At 34.6% G+C, this 17986-nt stretch overlaps 4 protein-coding genes and 1 pseudogene across 4 annotated transcripts; 3 read left to right on the top strand and 2 right to left on the bottom strand.

Annotated features, from left to right (window-relative positions):
- The window catches only part of LOC112097415, a 1701-nt pseudogene extending 872 nt beyond the window's left edge, over positions 1-829 (bottom strand).
- A 1036-nt stretch (positions 830-1865) lies between these two features.
- LOC18040040 lies at positions 1866-6219 on the top strand. The gene is made up of 5 exons (XM_006430972.2): positions 1866-1928; positions 2024-2200; positions 2850-4472; positions 4936-5540; positions 5945-6219. Exons 1-4 carry the CDS (start codon positions 1914-1916, stop codon positions 4963-4965), a joined length of 1845 nt encoding a protein of 614 aa, XP_006431035.1. The 5' UTR covers positions 1866-1913; the 3' UTR covers positions 4966-5540; positions 5945-6219.
- A 946-nt stretch (positions 6220-7165) lies between these two features.
- Positions 7166-7789, top strand: LOC18038195. Its single transcript, XM_024182241.1, has 2 exons — positions 7166-7257; positions 7377-7789. The coding sequence occupies exons 1-2, from the start codon at positions 7208-7210 to the stop codon at positions 7777-7779; spliced, it is 453 nt and encodes a 150-aa protein (XP_024038009.1). The 5' UTR covers positions 7166-7207; the 3' UTR covers positions 7780-7789.
- A 2675-nt stretch (positions 7790-10464) lies between these two features.
- On the top strand, positions 10465-13225 carry LOC18038194 (type IV inositol polyphosphate 5-phosphatase 7). Its single transcript, XM_006430970.2, has 8 exons — positions 10465-10569; positions 10681-10835; positions 10928-11021; positions 11100-11210; positions 11309-11908; positions 12226-12489; positions 12649-12838; positions 12968-13225. Exons 2-8 carry the CDS (start codon positions 10739-10741, stop codon positions 13061-13063), a joined length of 1452 nt encoding a protein of 483 aa, XP_006431033.1. The 5' UTR covers positions 10465-10569; positions 10681-10738; the 3' UTR covers positions 13064-13225.
- A 689-nt stretch (positions 13226-13914) lies between these two features.
- On the bottom strand, positions 13915-16293 carry LOC18039296. Its single transcript, XM_024182653.1, has 8 exons — positions 16178-16293; positions 15697-15866; positions 15552-15614; positions 15398-15417; positions 15259-15303; positions 14880-14941; positions 14610-14752; positions 13915-14423 (listed from the first exon to the last, which is right to left on the bottom strand). The coding sequence occupies exons 1-8, from the start codon at positions 16248-16250 to the stop codon at positions 14322-14324; spliced, it is 678 nt and encodes a 225-aa protein (XP_024038421.1). The 5' UTR covers positions 16251-16293; the 3' UTR covers positions 13915-14321.
- Between the last annotated feature and the right edge of the window lie 1693 nt (positions 16294-17986).

The following is a 17986-nucleotide window of genomic DNA, read 5'->3' as shown; positions in this document are numbered from 1 at the left end:
TCGTAGGGGGTCTGCTATCTGCAAGCATATCCATCTTCATAGCTCCATTAAAGAATGAAGGAATTCTACCCGAAAGACAGTTGTATGCTACAGAAAATTGTTTAAGTCTAACTAGACTGGACAGCTGGGGCGGTAGAGGTCCTGATAGACGATTATATGAAAGATATAATGTATTCAAATAAACACAATTACCCAGTTCATGTGGAATAGTACCTGAAAGATCATTGTTGGACAGATCAAGAGATACTAAATATGGCAACCATTTACAAAGCTGGGTAGGAATTTTACCAAACAGATTGTTCGTTGACAGATTAAGAACCTGCAGGCTCTTACAGGATTGCAGTGACTCTGGAACTTGTCCTGAGAGATTCATTTCTTCAAGTTCCAGACTGAGTATCCGATTTTCGAGGCCATTCCAACAAGAAACTCCATTAAACCTGCATATGAAACCAACTGAAGAGTTTGTCAAACTCCATGAACTTAGCTTCCCCTGAGGATCATTAAAACTCTTGATGCCTGCCAAGCACTTCACATCATCTTCTGCAGTAGCCGTTGGTGTAAAACTTGGAAAACTTATCTGGGTTGTTACTAAAATCAAGGTTATGAATTTTAGATAGCTTAGAAAATGGACTGGCCTGATCATGGTGAGACAATAATATGATTTTGGTTAACTCCATGATTCTCTATTTACAGAAACCCGATATTGAAAATTCAACCCATGATTCTCGTGCATTTCGTCATTGACCAGAAACGAATTAAAGCGTGTGATCAATGCTCGGAGGGAATTAAGAAACTATTGGAAAGAGACAAATGCTTTGACTAAAAGAGATTGTTTAGCGGATAGGAATAACTAAAAGATACAACCATGGTTCATGGTTGCATCATTGCAAATTTAACAATCATTTTCCTGCACTGTGAGTTATTATGTCAAAGCTTTATTTAGAAGAATAAGGCTTCTGAAAATTTAGTGGGAGAAGTAATCCAATATTGATAATTCATTCTTACGACATCTTTTGCACATTAATTCTTGAAACTAAGAAAGATACGGAAGCTATGAGCTGCTTTTGATTAGTCGACTTTTGTTTTTAAGAATGAAAGTAACATCAACCCAAAAACTTTATGGAACGGAATTCAAGCCATTTCACGATATGAAGAACCTATAGACCAAACATTGAATTCTTGGATAACCAAAGTTAGGTGGTTGCCACTTTGAGCTTTCCCAATAATGATAAGTTTACAAATTTAGAATATAAATTTTGTATATTAACCAGGTAAGTATATCAATATTCTTACTAAATTATGGATTCTCGTCTTTATTTTTTTTCCTCTTTCAATCTCGGTAAGGAGGTAAATATACACCGGAGAGTAATAAAAAATTATTTTTAAAATTATTATATCACATACATTCAGTCACGTACCATATTTTATTATTAAACTCAATAATTATTGAAGATGTTCGATTTTGATTTTTAATTAAAGTGAAGGTAATTTGAGAAATGACTAGGATAATTTGAGATTTGGATTGCAAGGAGATTTAAACTTCATCTACGCCGCAAGTGAAATTTCAAAATTTAAAAATTGAAAATCGTGCCTTAACCGCGCGTTTCAACTAGAATCTGATCATTATGAAAATCCTCCTCGCGGGGGTCCCACATTTTGTTGCGCGCCTAAACACCAAAGGAGAAACGACATCGTTTCCGTCTCCCAACCAGAACTTTCTTTTTCCAAGTGGGCCCAGATCTCCCAACAGACAAAATCAGTTTGTCATTTGGACAATGAACAGGGGCAATCCAGTAATTTCGAACACTGGTTTCAGTTCTTAACAGATGCCAATCTGTTAAATTTCTCCAAAAACCCTCCAAAAAGGCAAAAAAAAAAACGCCCCTCCTTTTGGCTTTGGCCTTTCTCAATACATGGCAGAATCGGAGGTTTGTGAATTCTTTTCTTTGATTCTGATAAAATTCGAAAGTTTTTTTTTCTTGTTTTCATTTTGTTGATTTTGTTTTTGTCTTTTGTGTTGTAGAAAATGGTGGCCTTAAAGAAGGCGTACGCGGACATAATTTTGAACACGGCGAAAGAGGCGGCAGCTCGAATAATGGCATCGGAGCGACAAGCGTTGCGTTTTGAGAAGGATCTGAGTAACACCAAAGACGAGGCGCTTCGTTTGCTTGTACGCGTTAAACAGATGATCGATTCAACGGTAATGTATTTATGCTAAAAAATACAAAAATCAAATCAAATGTGTGTTAATTTTGTTTATTGTTGTTTAATTTAGTGTTAGATAATTTGTTGTACTATGATTTCACTTCTATTTTGTGTTGTCTTTGTAGTTGCAAATTCTATTTCGTGAGTGAAAGATTACTTCTAAATGTAGAAACATGTGGTTTATTTGGAGTGCACGATTTGGTGTTGATAGAATTTAAACCAATTCTAAGAATTATGCTATAGTTTCTGTTAGTGACTGTTTGGGGCTCAAGTGTTGCCAGTGTTATAGTTCTTAATTAGCTATAATCTTTTGTGAAATTTGAGTTTCATAGTTATTTATTGATTTTTGAATGTTTATCACCAGTATTGTTTGTCAGATTTATTTAGTTTTGTTATGGATCTGTTTGGCCTTGTTTTTTCTTTTTCTCAAATCACTTTGAAAATTGGGTTGTTAGCTTGTTGGAATCAAGGCATGAGGTGAATGCTGGTCGTATTGCTGTTTAGTTTGTACTTATTTTCATGTATTTCAACATTGAAATAAAAGTTCACAATTAATGCAAAACAATTTGGGTGTAAGTGGGGTAACATTAAAGAACATAATGTTGGTCATTGTACTGCATTAACCAATCTTCTCTTCTTTACAGACAAAGGAAGCTGAGATAACATCCTTGACAAAGCAAAGAAAGGTTGATGAACTTGAAGCACAGCTCAATGAGGCTGAGGATGTTATAACTGATCTCAGATCGGAGTTGAGATGGGTTACGGATAAATTAGAGAAGGTGAAGAACAATCCGCTACAACCTGTGAATGGACAAACCACAAAGGAAGATGCATATTCTCATGAAGATGTGAAAGTTGAGGCAATCACACGCTCAATTTCAAACTCACATCTTGAAGCTGTGACTGCTTGTGACATGGAGAACAGCCCATTAAATCTGAGAATTTTGGATAATAGGTGCTGCAGTACAATTCAAAAAACTGAGAATTCTAGTGATTCTCATTTGGGGCCTGATGATCATACTCCCAACATAGTCTCCACAATTATGAAGGAGCCCGAGCCGTTCAGGAATGGATGTACTCAGAGAATTCGTGCACTTGAAAGTAACTTGCTGAATGGGAAATTGCCTCAGTTGGGCAATGAAGATGGTCAATGTACCCCGTTAATGATTGAAGCAATTGATAAGGCTGTAGGAAAATGCGCTGCACCCGCACCCCCTCCTAAGACAAAAAACATGGATGTAACAAATAAATTTTCTGGGGGAGAAGTAAAGAAGCTAGTTAAACCCACATCACGAAGAAGGAAGACTCGCTTTGGGAAAGCCAAAGCTTCAACACGCAGATCTTGTCCTGATCAGCCTAAAATAGCCTCTTGCTTATCCTCTGCTCCTTCCTGTTGCAAAACATATTCTGTCAATGGGAATGTTAAATCTAAGGTAAGTGCACATATTCGACCTTCCATCAAGGCGGATAATAGAGATAATGCGAAAATTTGTGGCAACCTCAATGGGAAATTGCAGCAGAAGAGAAGCTTTAATGAAGAGGAAATTAAGATCAGTCAAAAACAGAAAGAAAATGTGGGACTGCAAAGTAGGGATTCAGCGCCTACCTCAATCATTTCTGCTCCAGGTCAGCTTATCAATCCTTGTCAGGCTTCTTCTGTTGTTAACCGTAGTGTGATTTATTCATTTGCCAAACGTGGAAATGTAAAATCCAGTGAAGCTGGATTGGGGACAGCTGACAATGAAGCTAAGATGAAGCCCTTGCTTCGTTTGGATCCTGGGTTAACATTAATCAGAAGTGGTGTGGATCCTGTTTCAGGATCGAAAAATGTTACTGTGAGCGTTAAGGCACTTAATAAATGTGGACTTGTTCAGAAAACTGAAGAAAAGGATGCAGAGTTGAAAAGTGAGTCGGCATTGGTAAAACCAGATGGTGGTGCTGTTGAAAATTCAATGGTAGTATGTTCTGAGTTGGGCGGTGAGGTGGTTAATGAACCATTACTTTCTGACTCAAAAGATGCCAAATCATCTATAGAAACAGATGAATCGCCTAGTGAGCCAGATTTCAATAGAGTCCTTAAATACACTTTCCAGAGAAAACGCAAGAAAGATTCCATGAGCAACTCTGGTGAAAACACTTCTCCTGACAAGACCATTGTGAAGAGGAGGGTAACAGAGAAAGAAAATGACTCACAAGAGCCAGAAAAACCTACTTTAATTAAGGAATCATCTAGACATAGCCGGCGAGTGGCTCAGGTTGCCCGTCAGGTTGGTTCCTTTTCCTCATTTCCTTTATTCTCTTGAATGCAACTAAGATTTCATAACATTTACGATGGTATATTTCAATGAATGGATTTAACTATGTGCCAGGTAATTCTGAAAACATTGCATGTATCTAAGTAAAGAATATGTTTGAACTAATTAATACACGGTTGAAATTTTTATTACCTGATGTGTAGTGTAGCCTTGCATGGATAACTACATCACATTCTACTGAGCTAGTGGAACAAGAAAAATGAAGCTGCTGGCGATAGACTGTAGTTGTGTAAACAGATAGGTCTATACTTTTTTATTCTTTAAAAATTAAAAAAAAAAAGGAAATTGTGTGCGGTCTGAGATTTACTAGTCAATTTTTATTTTTATTTTTATAATAAATTATCATCTTGTTTTGATTGAATATTGTGGAGTAATTAAACTCCTAATCCCATTTTGTCGTCCATCTTTTCTGCAGCTTATATCTTTATCGGGAAGGAGATGGTGATAGGCAATGTAAACAACTCATCTTTTCTTGCTCTTGAGAAAGTTCCTTAACCCGACACCAATGGCTGCATAGTTTGAGAGATACAAAGATACCCAATAACCATGCATTCATATTTCTATCTGATCATTCTTCTTCTTCATTTCTGTTGCATACTGTTTTTATAGTCTCATTGGCCAACCAGGGGTATAGTTATCAGAAACGTCAGCTATTAATGATGTAATAACTGGTATTCAAATGCGGGGTAATGTTATTTGCTCGAAATTTATGATTAGAGAAGTTAACTTTTGTTTGTTATAGTCCGGTATTGCTTTTACTGCTCAGTTAGTTGTTGCCTCCGAAAAACTGGCGGATGCAAAGAGAGAAGGAAAGAGATTCAATTTCCTAAAGTTATGCCATGAAGAAACAGAAGAAAATAATTTTGCTCATCTTTTAGGAACCATTTCTGTTCATCTAACCCTATGCTTTCCTTTTTTTTTTTTATTTATTTTTTAATCTGTTTACAGCAAGTGTGGAAGAAGAAAGAATACATGAATTTAACGCGAGCTTAGTAAGAAATATAGGACTTAACAAAAAAGGTAATTTTTTTTTTTTGAAGTATGTTATATAGAGATGTTACTGATATTATATTATATATTATAATTAATATTTATAATCATATTATATAACTGGAATTACCGTCATACATTGACACACTGAAATACTTGTTCATACATTTTAAACCCTCTCTAATATTCAAGGGGTGTCTATTCCACTCATATTTCGTAAAAAAGAGACTGTTTCTACTCAATTATGTTGATAATTGAGAGAGTATTGAAATTAATCTTCATAAAATTTTTATAGAAGCTCGATCCCTTGTACTGAACATTGTAATTACAAAACTTCTACCATTAGAATAAAGGCTAATCGGTAAAAAAAGATAATTGTTACTTGTGAACTTATGTCAAATTTTTTTATTATAATATTTAAAAACTGTTTTCAGGTTGTATAAAGTAAGCTTTGATATGGATTTGTCCTGAAAGATCATTCGCCATTAATTTTCACCTAGTCCTTGAATTTGGATTTTGGTGAATGGGACACGGTGGGGTCGGTTCTGATGATATGGTGCGAAGCAGGCGTGCTTTTGAGACCGTCACGTTTATTTCTAGAAAAATTGCTCTCATACCGTCCGGCAAAAACCTGTTAACCAATCAGCGGTTGCTGTTACTTTTGCTTTTGTTATAAAGCATGCGTTTTCTTCGGCTTGCTGGCAGAACAAATTCCTACCTATGTTGATCAATTATTAAAAATGATGTGCTGTAATAGTTAGCATTAATAAATGAGAGGACCAACCTTCATTTACATTATAGCAACGAGCACGGCTTGGGAATTGGTTCTAAAATTGGAAGAATATTCTGATTTAAACATGTTTTAGTTTAGTTGGGAGTGATAATTTTTTTTTTTTATTATTGAAAACAAGAGTTCAGAAATTCGAATATGGTCACGTGAGCGAGGGAAGGGATTAAAATGCCTACACAATAAAATAATATTCAATAAGACCTCTTTTTTTTTTTTTTTTTTTTTTGAGTTCGGGATTGATACTTGATTGTGGTCATAAACAGGAAAAAAAAAAAAGCCGGATTCTTCCATCTACTATTCTTTGGTAATGGGATTAGAATGTGCTTTTAACATCACTAAAAAAACTTTCAGATAAATCAAATAATCAAAAGCATTCCTTATCAATTCATAGTGTGTTGCAATACAAAACAAATTAGCAATGTGGGCGGTGCCACTACTAGGCCTTTGTTTAGGTACACTAGTGTGTGTCTGTGTCTTAACCTCTTAGCTTATGCACGCCAAAACCTAACAATAAGTAAACCATAGGTAAATCCTTAAGTTGGAGCAATCATATCCCACATGGTAACTGTAATAATGCTTGCAGTCGAAATTTTTTTATGTTTTCTTGTCTCCCTTATCGACTGCACGCTTTGAATTACATCAGTCACGTTCTCTGATCATCATCACCACTTTATCCCCCTTTTCTGATCATCATAAGCACAGCTGGTCCCTTAAAATGGACCCCCCCCCCCCCCCCCCCCCACACACAACAGACACACACTCAAATAATATCAATCTTCGCATTCTATATAAGCTCTTTTGATCACCATCACCCTCACAGTCACAATTAAACAAGAAAATTGAAGAAGAAATATGGAGGCAAAGAGAGAGTGTGTTAAGTTGGAGGCAAGAGAAAGAGAGTTTGAAGATGAAAGTAAATACACAGTTCTGTTTACAGCAGGGACAGCTTTTTTACTGGTGGGTTTGAAAAGGGTTATAATGATGTTTTTAATTGAGCAATGGCGCTTGTGGGTGTTTATTATTCTCAATCTTGTGTTAATGGCTATTTTTTTCACTTCCATGCATTGCAAATCCAGTGATCAAACTCAAAATCAAGAAAGTAGGGGTGACAATGTGAAGGTACAAAAAATGATCAAGAAAAGAAATGAAGAAAGTGGGTATTGGTCTGCTGATGATCAAGTTGAAGAATGTAACACAGACAACAAGTTACAAAGAGAAACTAGTGAAAACAAAGAAGTGACGGGCATGGAAGATTATGACGATGCTGATGCTGATGCTGATGCTGATGAAGCAGAGCCGCCGCAGCTTTCGAAGGAGGAGTTGAATGAAAGGGCTGAAGCATTCATTGCAACATTTAGGCAGCATTTGGTTTTAGATGCAATAAGAGGAAGGGAAGTTCAATTATTCAACAGGCTTCAGAAGAGGGAAAATCGAAGCTTTCCCCGGGTTCAAAAGACAACTAATAGTTGTGTTTTGTAAACTACTTAGGAGAACTTAATTCAGTACTTTTTTTTTAACAATTAATTCAGTAAATTATGTCAGGAGTTTTTGAAATTTAATCCATATTTTGATATTTGTAATTCTTTTATCCATTTAACATTTTGCTCTATATATCTACAATCCTTTTGTTCTTTTGTAAGATGTTTATTATTAAATTGTAGTAAACAAAGACTCCGGAAAAGTGTGTTTGTAGATGCTAATTAGTTGAATTACGAAGATTTTGTAGGGTGATGAAAAGTGTACATTTTTCATTTTTGTACAAGAAGAAAACTATCCACCCTAGAAATTTAAAACTGCAATAATGAGCAAAATGTAAAGATCAATTTGTTTGAATTCAACATCTACTAATAATTGAAAAAAAAAATTCTCCTATTATAAGAGGGACTCGATCTTGTGCCCTCAACTTTTGTGATGTATTTTTAAATATAATTTATGAATGAGACTTATGACTGTTATAAAAAAGAAAATAAAATTTTCTTATTAAATTATAATTTAAACAAAAATAAAACATTCGATTGTCATTAGATAAAAAATGTAGAACATTAAATCTAAATTTATGTACTATTATTAATGGACATGATAATAAAAGAAAGCTTTAAAGAAGAGCTCATACTAGCATAAGTAAAATCTTGATTTTATTAACAGATTTTATTAGATTTTTTTAAAGATTGCACTTTCTAAATTAACTAGAAGGTTATTAGTTACCAACATGTTAACGTTACTCCTCTTTTTTTTTTTTTTTTACTTATTTTTCTTTCCTTGCACTTCTTGGAAATGCAGCCGACTTGTCGTCCATAGTTTCGACGTGCGACGTGTCAACCACTACGATGACTTTCGAAACACGGACTTCCAACCGCAAACCACTAATTTAAAGCTCATATCAAACCACAGAAAGCTCAATAAACAGCTAAATATTATTGTTATTAGGAGATGAAAGACTTGCCCGTTCCAACCACCTAAAGCTCACTATTTAAATGATTTTTTAGTAGACTGAGATCAAAGAAATCTGAGGAAATCAAGAACTTAAATTAGTTTTTTTTTTTGAATATATGATAGATTATAATTTCGACAAATGATTATGTAATAAAGTTTGACCTCTTGAATCTGTTCATGTTCATAAAATCATTTGAAGGAGTAATTAAATAAGAAATTGATTATGAAACACATAAAATTGTTAACTCGACCCTCTTATAAAATCAAGAAATAAACAAGATATAACTTGAGGTGTATAAAGCTTTTCAAATGAAAAGGTTCTTACATTGCAAAATATAAAATTCTTAATTTATATCGAATGATTTTGTTTAATTATCTGCCAATACACTATCATTGAGTGACAAACGAACATGCTACCCTTGAAATTTGCATTTTGCCCCTGTGAACAACTCTTAAGAATGTAAATATGGTACATGAATATCTACACATTCAAGATTTTTTCCTGATTACCATTGCAATAATAATGGTCGAATTATCAAAATTTTGGTTTTAAAAAAAAATGTGCCCGATTTTTTTTTTCTCCGGTAGTCTACTTGCATGGGTGGCTAAGATTCGATTTTTCTATTAAAGATCTGAAGATTTGGGTCATAAAGTCGGTGTCGTCTATCATGTTAGTTAAACGAAATGAACAAAGGCAGGTAAAGGCATCGTGCAATTCATTTATGGTCGAAGTTGATAGATAATAACATAGAGAAAAATCTCATACACTTCTCGTTAGAATGTCGACAACCTCTCAAAAGCTGCACCAGCTAATAATCATCATTGTTATCAATATGTCACAAGCAAAAATAAATATATAAAAACTATTAATAGATTATAGATCCCCCAGTGCACCTTCTTCGATTTTCATGTCTTTTAAAAATATATTATTCATTTTCACTTTATTCGTGCATAAATTTTTCATGCCGTTAAAGGCAAGAGGGTCGAAGCATGACCACCTATTACACTTACTATTATTATTATTATTATTATTATTATTATTATTATTATTAAGAAAAAGGAAAAAAAAATTATGTCATATTAAGAACAAAAAAGCTTTTAAAATGTCTCAAAAAAAGTTGGGAGTTCGAAACTGAAGAATTAATGCTACCGTACCAGTACTGATAATATATGGAGCCATACGATTCGTACTGCATATGATTTGTATTTCCTATTGGATTGATTGGTGAGGGAGATAGCTTCGATAATAACTTCTCAGATACCCCCATTAAGTATGGATATGAAATCAAGATATTACAAATTGCAAACAAAGTACTTTGTCCTTGACGTTCATGCAACAGTTAATCAGAATTGATTTATCATCAACTGACTAGAAAGGTTCTTATACTATTGAATTCACTCACATACTAACAAATCCCCAATCATCATCATTCTTATCTAACAAATAATGGCCCTGTCATTGGTTGATGAATGAATAGGAAATCTAGTACGGTCAGCCACATTTAATTGCTAATGGTCCATTAGATGTTTACTTTATACCATGGAGGGCTGTGTTAGTGTGTTGTTTGACTAGTCCTTTCAATAATGAACTTTGTAACGTAAAAATCCACGGGACATACGTGAGATTGTGAGAAGCACCACCACCTACCAGCTCTCATAATCAAGCAAATGATAGAGCCTTGTGAGGCTTATATAATTTTGGTTCCTTTTCAATTCGAAGACTGATTAAACTAAACAATCAAATATGAAGGGAAGCTTGTTCATGTCATTTCCCAACTAATGAAAGCTATCCCTATGACTTTTACTTGCTTCTCGCTCTTGGAATTATCACTGGATGTATTATTTTTCTTAGTCTTAGTTTTTTGGTCTTGTCTCTTTCATCTTTCTTTCTTTGGTATTATCTAGCGATTAACACAATGACTCTTTAACAGCAAAGTCTATGTTCAGTGTAGGACTCGGACATGGGAGAAACAAGCACCTAGCCATTAACTTGTGATTTGACTCCATGGGTAGGCAGAACCAGAAGCAAATAACAAGGAGGTTTAAATGGTTTAAAAGGAAGCCTAAAAAAGCTGACCCTTACCATTTAAATGAAATTTCAGGTTAGTTTGTTATTCACATCCTTCTTTATAGCTAGCCGATAGTGAGTAATTAATGTGTTTGGTCTCATGCAACAAGCTGGTTGTTTTTGCAGATGCCGGGGAAGATGATGGTGATGATAGCATGGATGATGTTGAGGAGGTTGTTTCAGCGGAGATGGATCCATGCATTTCGACTAACGAGTTAAGGTGAGGTTTCTACAACTGTTTGTTAAACAAGTGTTAAATGAAATGAATGTTTTGATCATCATATGTTCATCATTTCAGGATCTTTGTGGGTACTTGGAATGTCGCTGGAAGATCACCTGTAGGAAGCTTGGCTGTAGACTTGGATGAGTGGCTAAATCTAAAGGATGCAGCGGATATGTATGTTCTCGGGTATGTAACTATTGAAAGGGGATCATTTTATGCTCTCTACATAATGATGAACCTAAAGTCTAATTTGACAACTAATTCAAAACTTCTTCTCTTATCAGATTCCAGGAGATTGTTCCCTTAAAAGCTCGCACAGTGATAGGAGCAGAGGACCCAACAGAAGCAACAAATTGGAATTTACTTATTGGAAAAACTCTTAACAATAAGTATGGATGCCCGTGGTTGTCTCCTATGTTCAGTCAAAATATTTCAAGTGACAGCTATCTCTTGGACACTGAAATGGAGAGTAGTCTCAGCAGCCGTGCCAAGACTCCAAAAAAAGAATGGTGGAGAACTCAAAGTGAGAAGTTATATTGGGGCAGTAAGTACAAGCTCATGGCAAGCAAGAAGATGGTTGGAGTGCTTATAAGTGTGTGGATAAGAAGGGAGTTGCTAAGAAAGTATTGCATTTCAAATGTGAAAGTTTGTTCAGTGGCTTGTGGCATCATGGGGTATTTGGGAAACAAAGGTTCAGTTTCTGTTAGCATGTCAATTGAAGGGACCAGTTTTTGCTTTGTAGCAGCACATTTAGCTTCTGGTGAGAAGAAAGGCGATGAAGGCCGAAGGAATCACCAAGTTTCGGAGATTTTTAAACGAACTTCTTTCCCTCGATCTCCGAATGATGACGACAATCCTCACCCTCTGACCATCTTAGGGCACGAGTAAGTGCTCTCTAAAACACATTATTTGGAATAATATTTCAGATCTCATTTACTCAAATCTATAATTTTCAACATTTAAAACCTTCTTTATACTGAATTTGTAACATCTTATGACTATTCAACCACCAAGCTTCTATTTTGAATCTCCAAAATATACCCCTAAGATACTAGTCTAACTAAAGTAAAGAGGGGTAGATATGAATTATGGTGTTAACAAATTTTAAAGCTAAAATGGAGAGAATAATTAGTTACCGTTCTTAGTTTAATCTGAAATATATCTTCAGCTGAATCAAGAGATGTTTTTGTTTGTTGAGCAGTCAAATATTTTGGTTCGGAGATCTCAACTATAGGTTATATTTGGAAGACAATTTAGCAAGGCATTTGATAAAGAAGCAAGACTGGAGAGGATTGCAAGAATTTGATCAGCTTCGAAGGGAACAAGAAGAAGGCGGAGTATTCCAAGGTTGGAGAGAGGGAAACATTGAATTTCCACCTACATACAAGTATTCTTCATCAAATTGTAATCGGTACTCAGGGGGAGGTCCAAACAGATCAGGAGAAAAGCCAAGGACTCCAGCTTGGTATATTACTTAACCATGGTTCCGGTCTAGGTTCTACAACTCTAGAATCACCATTAAAGAGCCAGGACTCCTCTAGGTCCTAAATCTAGAAGCATGAACTGTATTACTAGTTCTTTTTTATGATAGCTTATTAAGAATAATGCATTAATCTGGTGGCAGGTGTGATAGGATTTTATGGTATGGAAAAGGAGTGAAACAGCTTTCCTATTTTCGCAGTGAAAGCAGGTTCTCTGATCATCGGCCTGTCTCTGCCCTATTCTCTACACAGGTGGAAGTCACAAGGTCCAATCCTAAAGCTGTTGCAATGCAGTCCATTCTTCCGGCCAACATAATGTCTCCCAAAAATGCTGTAAGTTCAGGCAGTCCATATATATAGATGTTTTCTTGGACTTTAATACTATTATCTTTACGAATGATTATAATGTGAACACGATTATTGATCATCACTCGTATTCTTAAACGGTCATCAATATTTCAGGATCTAGCAAAATCTGATGTAGAGGCTGCATCTACATTGTTATCATTAATGGTGAAGGATATGGAATTACCACCGACACTTATAAAAAGTCTGTAGATAAAACAAGTAGAAGAAGAAGACAAAGATGGTCTTTGGCTAATTATGTTGCTACAGTCTGCCGCTCCAGGGTAGGCTATTAACTCTAGAGTTTCTTCAGTTTTTGTACTTAAGGAGAGGGTAGCATTAATTGGCAATCGAAAGCTAGACCCCAGAGATATAAAGAAGAGCTCGTCATCACATAAATGTAATTAATATGTTTTGAGATGTAATTTCAAAATTAAAAAAAAAAATGTTTTGAGATGTATGTGGCTTCAATTGAGATATTATCACAATAAGCTTAAACAATCTATGCAAGAGTTCGAGATGCAATAATCAGTTGAAAGCAATCAGCAATATTCTTTTTAGCAGTTTCCCAAATTGGACTGTAACTATTTTCCAGAGCACAAGAACTTATCTAGACTTTCAGCCAACTTTATCCATACAGTTTCAACTAAAGTTCCAAGATTGTGTAGCTTCTTGAGTTCAAATATGTAAATCCATAGTGATGCCAAAACTTCAAATATAGCAGTAACTCATGAAATACTTACAAGAGATCAGTTCGCTCCATTTGCCTGAAGTATACAACCCAAGTCCTCCACATTCTCTCTGCTGCAATTTGAACATATACACCTCTTCTGCAATTCCTCACCGATAGAAGCACATCTCTGCTCCAATTCAGAAGTCTGCTTGTTTCCAGTTAAAGAGACATTTCTAACTGTATCTTATAAAGCTTCAAAAACAAAAACCTAATTTAGAACAAAAGCAGCATAGCTGACTGCACTTGCCTTTTCAATCACCAAAATAAGAAAAAGTAAGAAAACAAACTTCAATACATGATTGAGTTCTTTTAATTCCGAAGGAGGTAGGAGAAGAAATTTCAACTATTGTGAGTTCCAAGAATGTTGGATCGAGAAGGCCAACAAAGAAGAACAAGCTTCCAAGTAGTGCTTATAATTTCCCCTGTTGTTATAAGCAAGCAGAGGCAAACCAGTGGAAGATTATTTTTGGAAATATCCTAAACAAACGACTCAGAAAATTTCATTTGAAAATGGGCGTTTCAGTGATGAAATTTTCGAGGTCTCTTTTCATAGCAAAAAGTTCCATTTTTGTGCTCTCCATATGATTTAGATTCTCAGAAATCATTCACCCATGAATTTAATAATCACCATAAGGACTGAACCCTGTCCTTTCGTTTTCACTCCTTTGTACACAGTTTCCCTTTGGTGGAAAATGTTCTCAAAACTTGACCATAAATTTGGTAGTAGCTACTGTAGTTTTAACAAGGATATCTCGTTAAGTCCTGCAATGATCCTGTTTCGTCAGCAATCATCTCCATCAAGGACACCTTCCTCTCAAGATCAATCAACTCCAACTGGACCTGCAGGGGTGCAAAAGTATTTAACCTTTCTGCGACTAAATTCCGAAGGAAACATTTGTTACTTTTAGTCTTTTAAAATCAGGGAAGATATGACATGGAAACAGTTTCTATGATAAATTAAAATCATGTAAAGCTGTTGCAGAGCACTGCATTAATGTTTCTAAAACACAGATGACCATAATTTACCTGCTTTTGAATTTTCTCCTCCTCTTGGTACAGTTCCTCCTCTCTAGCTGTTTGAGAAACTACCTCAGCTATCTTATCCTCAAGAGTTTTTAAAGCAACTTCAGGGACTCCCTTCTTGCTGAAATTGTGATCTGCTTCTGAAACTGTAAAATTAAGCAAAAAGAACTTGATGATATGAGTTAAGATCTTCATCCATGAAAAACCGAACCAAGTTGCAGATCTGCTACAAGGTTTGCTAGAAAAGTGGAATGGCGTTATAGAGGAAGTCACCTGCTGCAGTTCCAAAACTATCATCTTCCTGAAGATTGAAAGCTATTGACTTGTGGAAAGTCCTACCATAACAAGTAATTAGCTGAAGAGTTATTACAATAGTGATTAGAATGAATTGTATTCTCTAAAGTCATGGCCATCAGACAAATATAGAATTTGAGCAATGCAAACAACCAAGAGCTGAAATAAAATTTGATAAGTACTGGAACCTTAGAAATGAGATGAACTTTAGGTTCAAAATCCAGATATTCACAATAAATTTCATATCTGTAAGTTATTAATCCTAGAGCAATATCTCAGTTAATATGTATTAAAGAAAACAAAGAACAAAAGGAAGAATGAAAATGAGACTTATCATGATCTAAAAAATGAGACCAACCTTATCTTATCATTCAACTCAAACATTTGGACAATAAAGCCATCTCTGCACAGAAACATAAACGGAAAACACAATCAAACATGACTATTTCAATGTTTTGAAGAAGAAAAAACACGAATTCTGTAACAAGAGCATATACCGTAAACTTTCTTGTTCTTTCTTCGTAAATCCAAACACAATAATGCATCCACCCAGGTTCAACAGAACAACGAAAAAAATATCAATAACATAAGAACACAAAATAGCCGCTTAATTAAATAATTACAAGATACAAGACAAGCATAAATCAGTACCTTAAGAGCTTCCAATTCGGCTCCAACTGTTGAAATCTCATTGTGTATTAAAGAAATTCTTGACTGCAATTGATTCAACAAAAAAGAATTGTTCAATCAAAACGTAATAAAAAAAACAATCAAAGCTAAAATAAATAAAGCAAACCTCTAGAGCTTGAAATGCTGTGTTGTTCAAAGCCAACTCAACTTCGTATCCTTTAAGCTCTTGCTCAATTGTTTCCTTGAATTGCTTGGCCTCTTCTCGCTCGAAATTTTCCGCCTCTAACTCCAATCGGAGTTTCTCAATTCGTTTCTTTAAACCTACCACTCTTCTCTCTGCATGTACGGACTCACTCCAATCAAATTTTGTACTCCAGTTTAATAACTGAGAAAATCAGAATTTTTAAACTTCTGATACATTTATTGATCTACACATCTCCAAGCGCGGACTGACTGTTTCATTTTTAAATTGCACAGAGTTTATGACCTCTGTTTGGTTACCGAGAAAATGCAGGAAATCGCAGAGAGAGAGAAAAAAAAAGTAATAAACATTTAAAAATACGTTTGTTGTTAAATTACTTAGATCCTCCAGAAAACGTGGAAAACGTTTCAACAACAGAAATAATCAATCAAACAATGATGCTAACCTCCCTGAGATTTTTCGGAGGCGAAATCACGAATTAGGGTTAGAAGATGCTTCTTTGGATCGCTTCCCTCCATTCTGGCTCTCCTTCTCTGTGCGCGCTGCTATTTCAAATTTTAAAATCTTTTGAAAAAATGAAACTGTAGAAGAGATTTCGAGGAGGGCCTTTTTACAAATAGACGCAGTTGAGTATATTAAACGCATCCCACCAATCATCTTATTGCACCCGGCTTCTTAACAAGCGTCATGCATGCTCGTCTCAAGATTCCCTTGGCACAATGTTGGGCCCATCATATATGAGAGAAAGGGGGAGCCCGAAATGGATTGTTCTAATGTTTTTATTTCATGAGAAATTTTGTGACTTAAATATTTAATATTTTATGATATTATAATGATTTATGAGGAAAAAGAAATAGAAAAATAATTAATTTGTTAATTTATAATGGTGGGCATATTTCTTGATTGCATCTTATTGAAAAATAATTTAATTGATATCTATGAATAGATTTAGCATTACCAAGATACTCAAACTAAGCAAAAGTGCACCATACTTATGTGGAAAGTTGTTGAATTAAAATAGGCACGAAAAGCTCTTACCAAATGAGTAAACAATATATCGCTCAGTGAGATAAATAAATAAATTTATTTAAAAGGATAACACCTTTATTTATTTTTAGTTTATTTATTAAACCCAAAGAAAAAAAAAAAAAGAGCTATCCTTTTACTGCTCCGCCTATCTTACAACAACAAGTGTCTACAACAATGATTGAAATATAACTTTTTATTACTTTTCCAGTTTAATGATGATGTCATGATGATATAGCAGCATAAAATCCAACCGAAAATTCTAATAAGCCATATTTATAATTAGAATGCTATATTGAATTTCTATCCGCATATGAGTAGTGTCAAAGAGAAATCCAGGGGCGGAGCAGTAAATTTGTACTCCAGGTTAAATTTAAAAAATAATAAATTTGTACTAAGTGAACATGAAATTTCATATTCATAAATGACAAAATATACTTAATAACGGTATAAATAAAAATAATTTTAAAAAAGTAGTATAAAAAATCTCAAAAAAAATTTACTACTGAAGTTGTACTTTTTAAGATTTCAAATTATAAAAATCATCAATTACAGAATCTGATTCAACAATATCAGTAATTTCTCTTTCAACATAAATAACCGTATATCTAAAAAAGAAACTCATTTTTTTTTTATTTTACTACAAAGTGATGTCTTAAACTCTTGATATAATTGAAAATGAATACTTTGTTGTGACTGAGAATGCACGCTCTGTTTTAGGTAAAGGTGAATGAATATAAAATTATTTTATATATTATTGGCAATTCTGTTATTTGCAATAACTTTTTATTTTTATTTTTGAGATAGACCGACCTGCAGGCATGGGTCCGCCACAGGAGAAATCAACTCCACGACCACAAATTTAAGAAGGAAATTGAACTTTTGTGTCAAAAGGAGGCAAGAATTATCCAACTTGACTCTTAGATCAACAAATCTTGTGTGATATATTTAGAAAAGTATTTGTATATGCTTTCTAGCGCAAAATCTCTGATCCCTTGCAACAGAAATTCACGGTGCCATTGTTGCCGGCTAAAGAAAGCACGCTCGGAAAGCACTGAAGTTGCGTCCTTGTCATTCTCCCAACTAGACCACACAATAAAATAAATAAAATAAAAATAAAAGAATCAACAATCTCATCATTAACCCATGAAAATATTGATGCACACAATAAAAAGTTTCATGACAAAACCAATTGGCTGGCTTAGCTAGCTACTTGCTCAACAAATAT

The sequence above is a fragment of the Citrus clementina genome, unplaced genomic scaffold, assembly GCF_000493195.1.
Source record: "Citrus clementina cultivar Clemenules unplaced genomic scaffold, Citrus_clementina_v1.0 scaffold_6, whole genome shotgun sequence".
Taxonomy (NCBI): domain Eukaryota; kingdom Viridiplantae; phylum Streptophyta; class Magnoliopsida; order Sapindales; family Rutaceae; genus Citrus; species Citrus x clementina.
Note: the sequence above shows the minus strand (reverse complement) of the source record. Positions and strands in the feature narration are given on the sequence as shown.

Coding starts and splice junctions, on each gene's coding strand:
- LOC18040040 (XM_006430972.2), top strand. Junction 2,201..2,849: donor AACAGATGATCGATTCAACG/GTAATGTATTTA, acceptor TCTTCTTTACAG/ACAAAGGAAGCTGAGATAAC. Junction 4,473..4,935: donor TGGCTCAGGTTGCCCGTCAG/GTTGGTTCCTTT, acceptor TCTTTTCTGCAG/CTTATATCTTTATCGGGAAG.
- LOC18038195 (XM_024182241.1), top strand. CDS start 7,208: ATGAAAGTAAATACACAGTTCTGTTTACAGCAGGGACAGCTTTTTTAC. Junction 7,258..7,376: donor CAGGGACAGCTTTTTTACTG/GTGGGTTTGAAA, acceptor TTGCAAATCCAG/TGATCAAACTCAAAATCAAG.
- LOC18038194 (XM_006430970.2), top strand. CDS start 10,739: ATGGGTAGGCAGAACCAGAAGCAAATAACAAGGAGGTTTAAATGGTTT. Junction 11,211..11,308: donor GCGGATATGTATGTTCTCGG/GTATGTAACTAT, acceptor TTCTCTTATCAG/ATTCCAGGAGATTGTTCCCT. Junction 12,839..12,967: donor TAATGTCTCCCAAAAATGCT/GTAAGTTCAGGC, acceptor TCAATATTTCAG/GATCTAGCAAAATCTGATGT.
- LOC18039296 (XM_024182653.1), bottom strand. CDS start 16,250: ATGGAGGGAAGCGATCCAAAGAAGCATCTTCTAACCCTAATTCGTGAT. Junction 14,942..15,258: donor GAGTTGAATGATAAGATAAG/GTTGGTCTCATT, acceptor TTGTTATGGTAG/GACTTTCCACAAGTCAATAG. Junction 14,424..14,609: donor AGGAGAAAATTCAAAAGCAG/GTAAATTATGGT, acceptor GCACCCCTGCAG/GTCCAGTTGGAGTTGATTGA.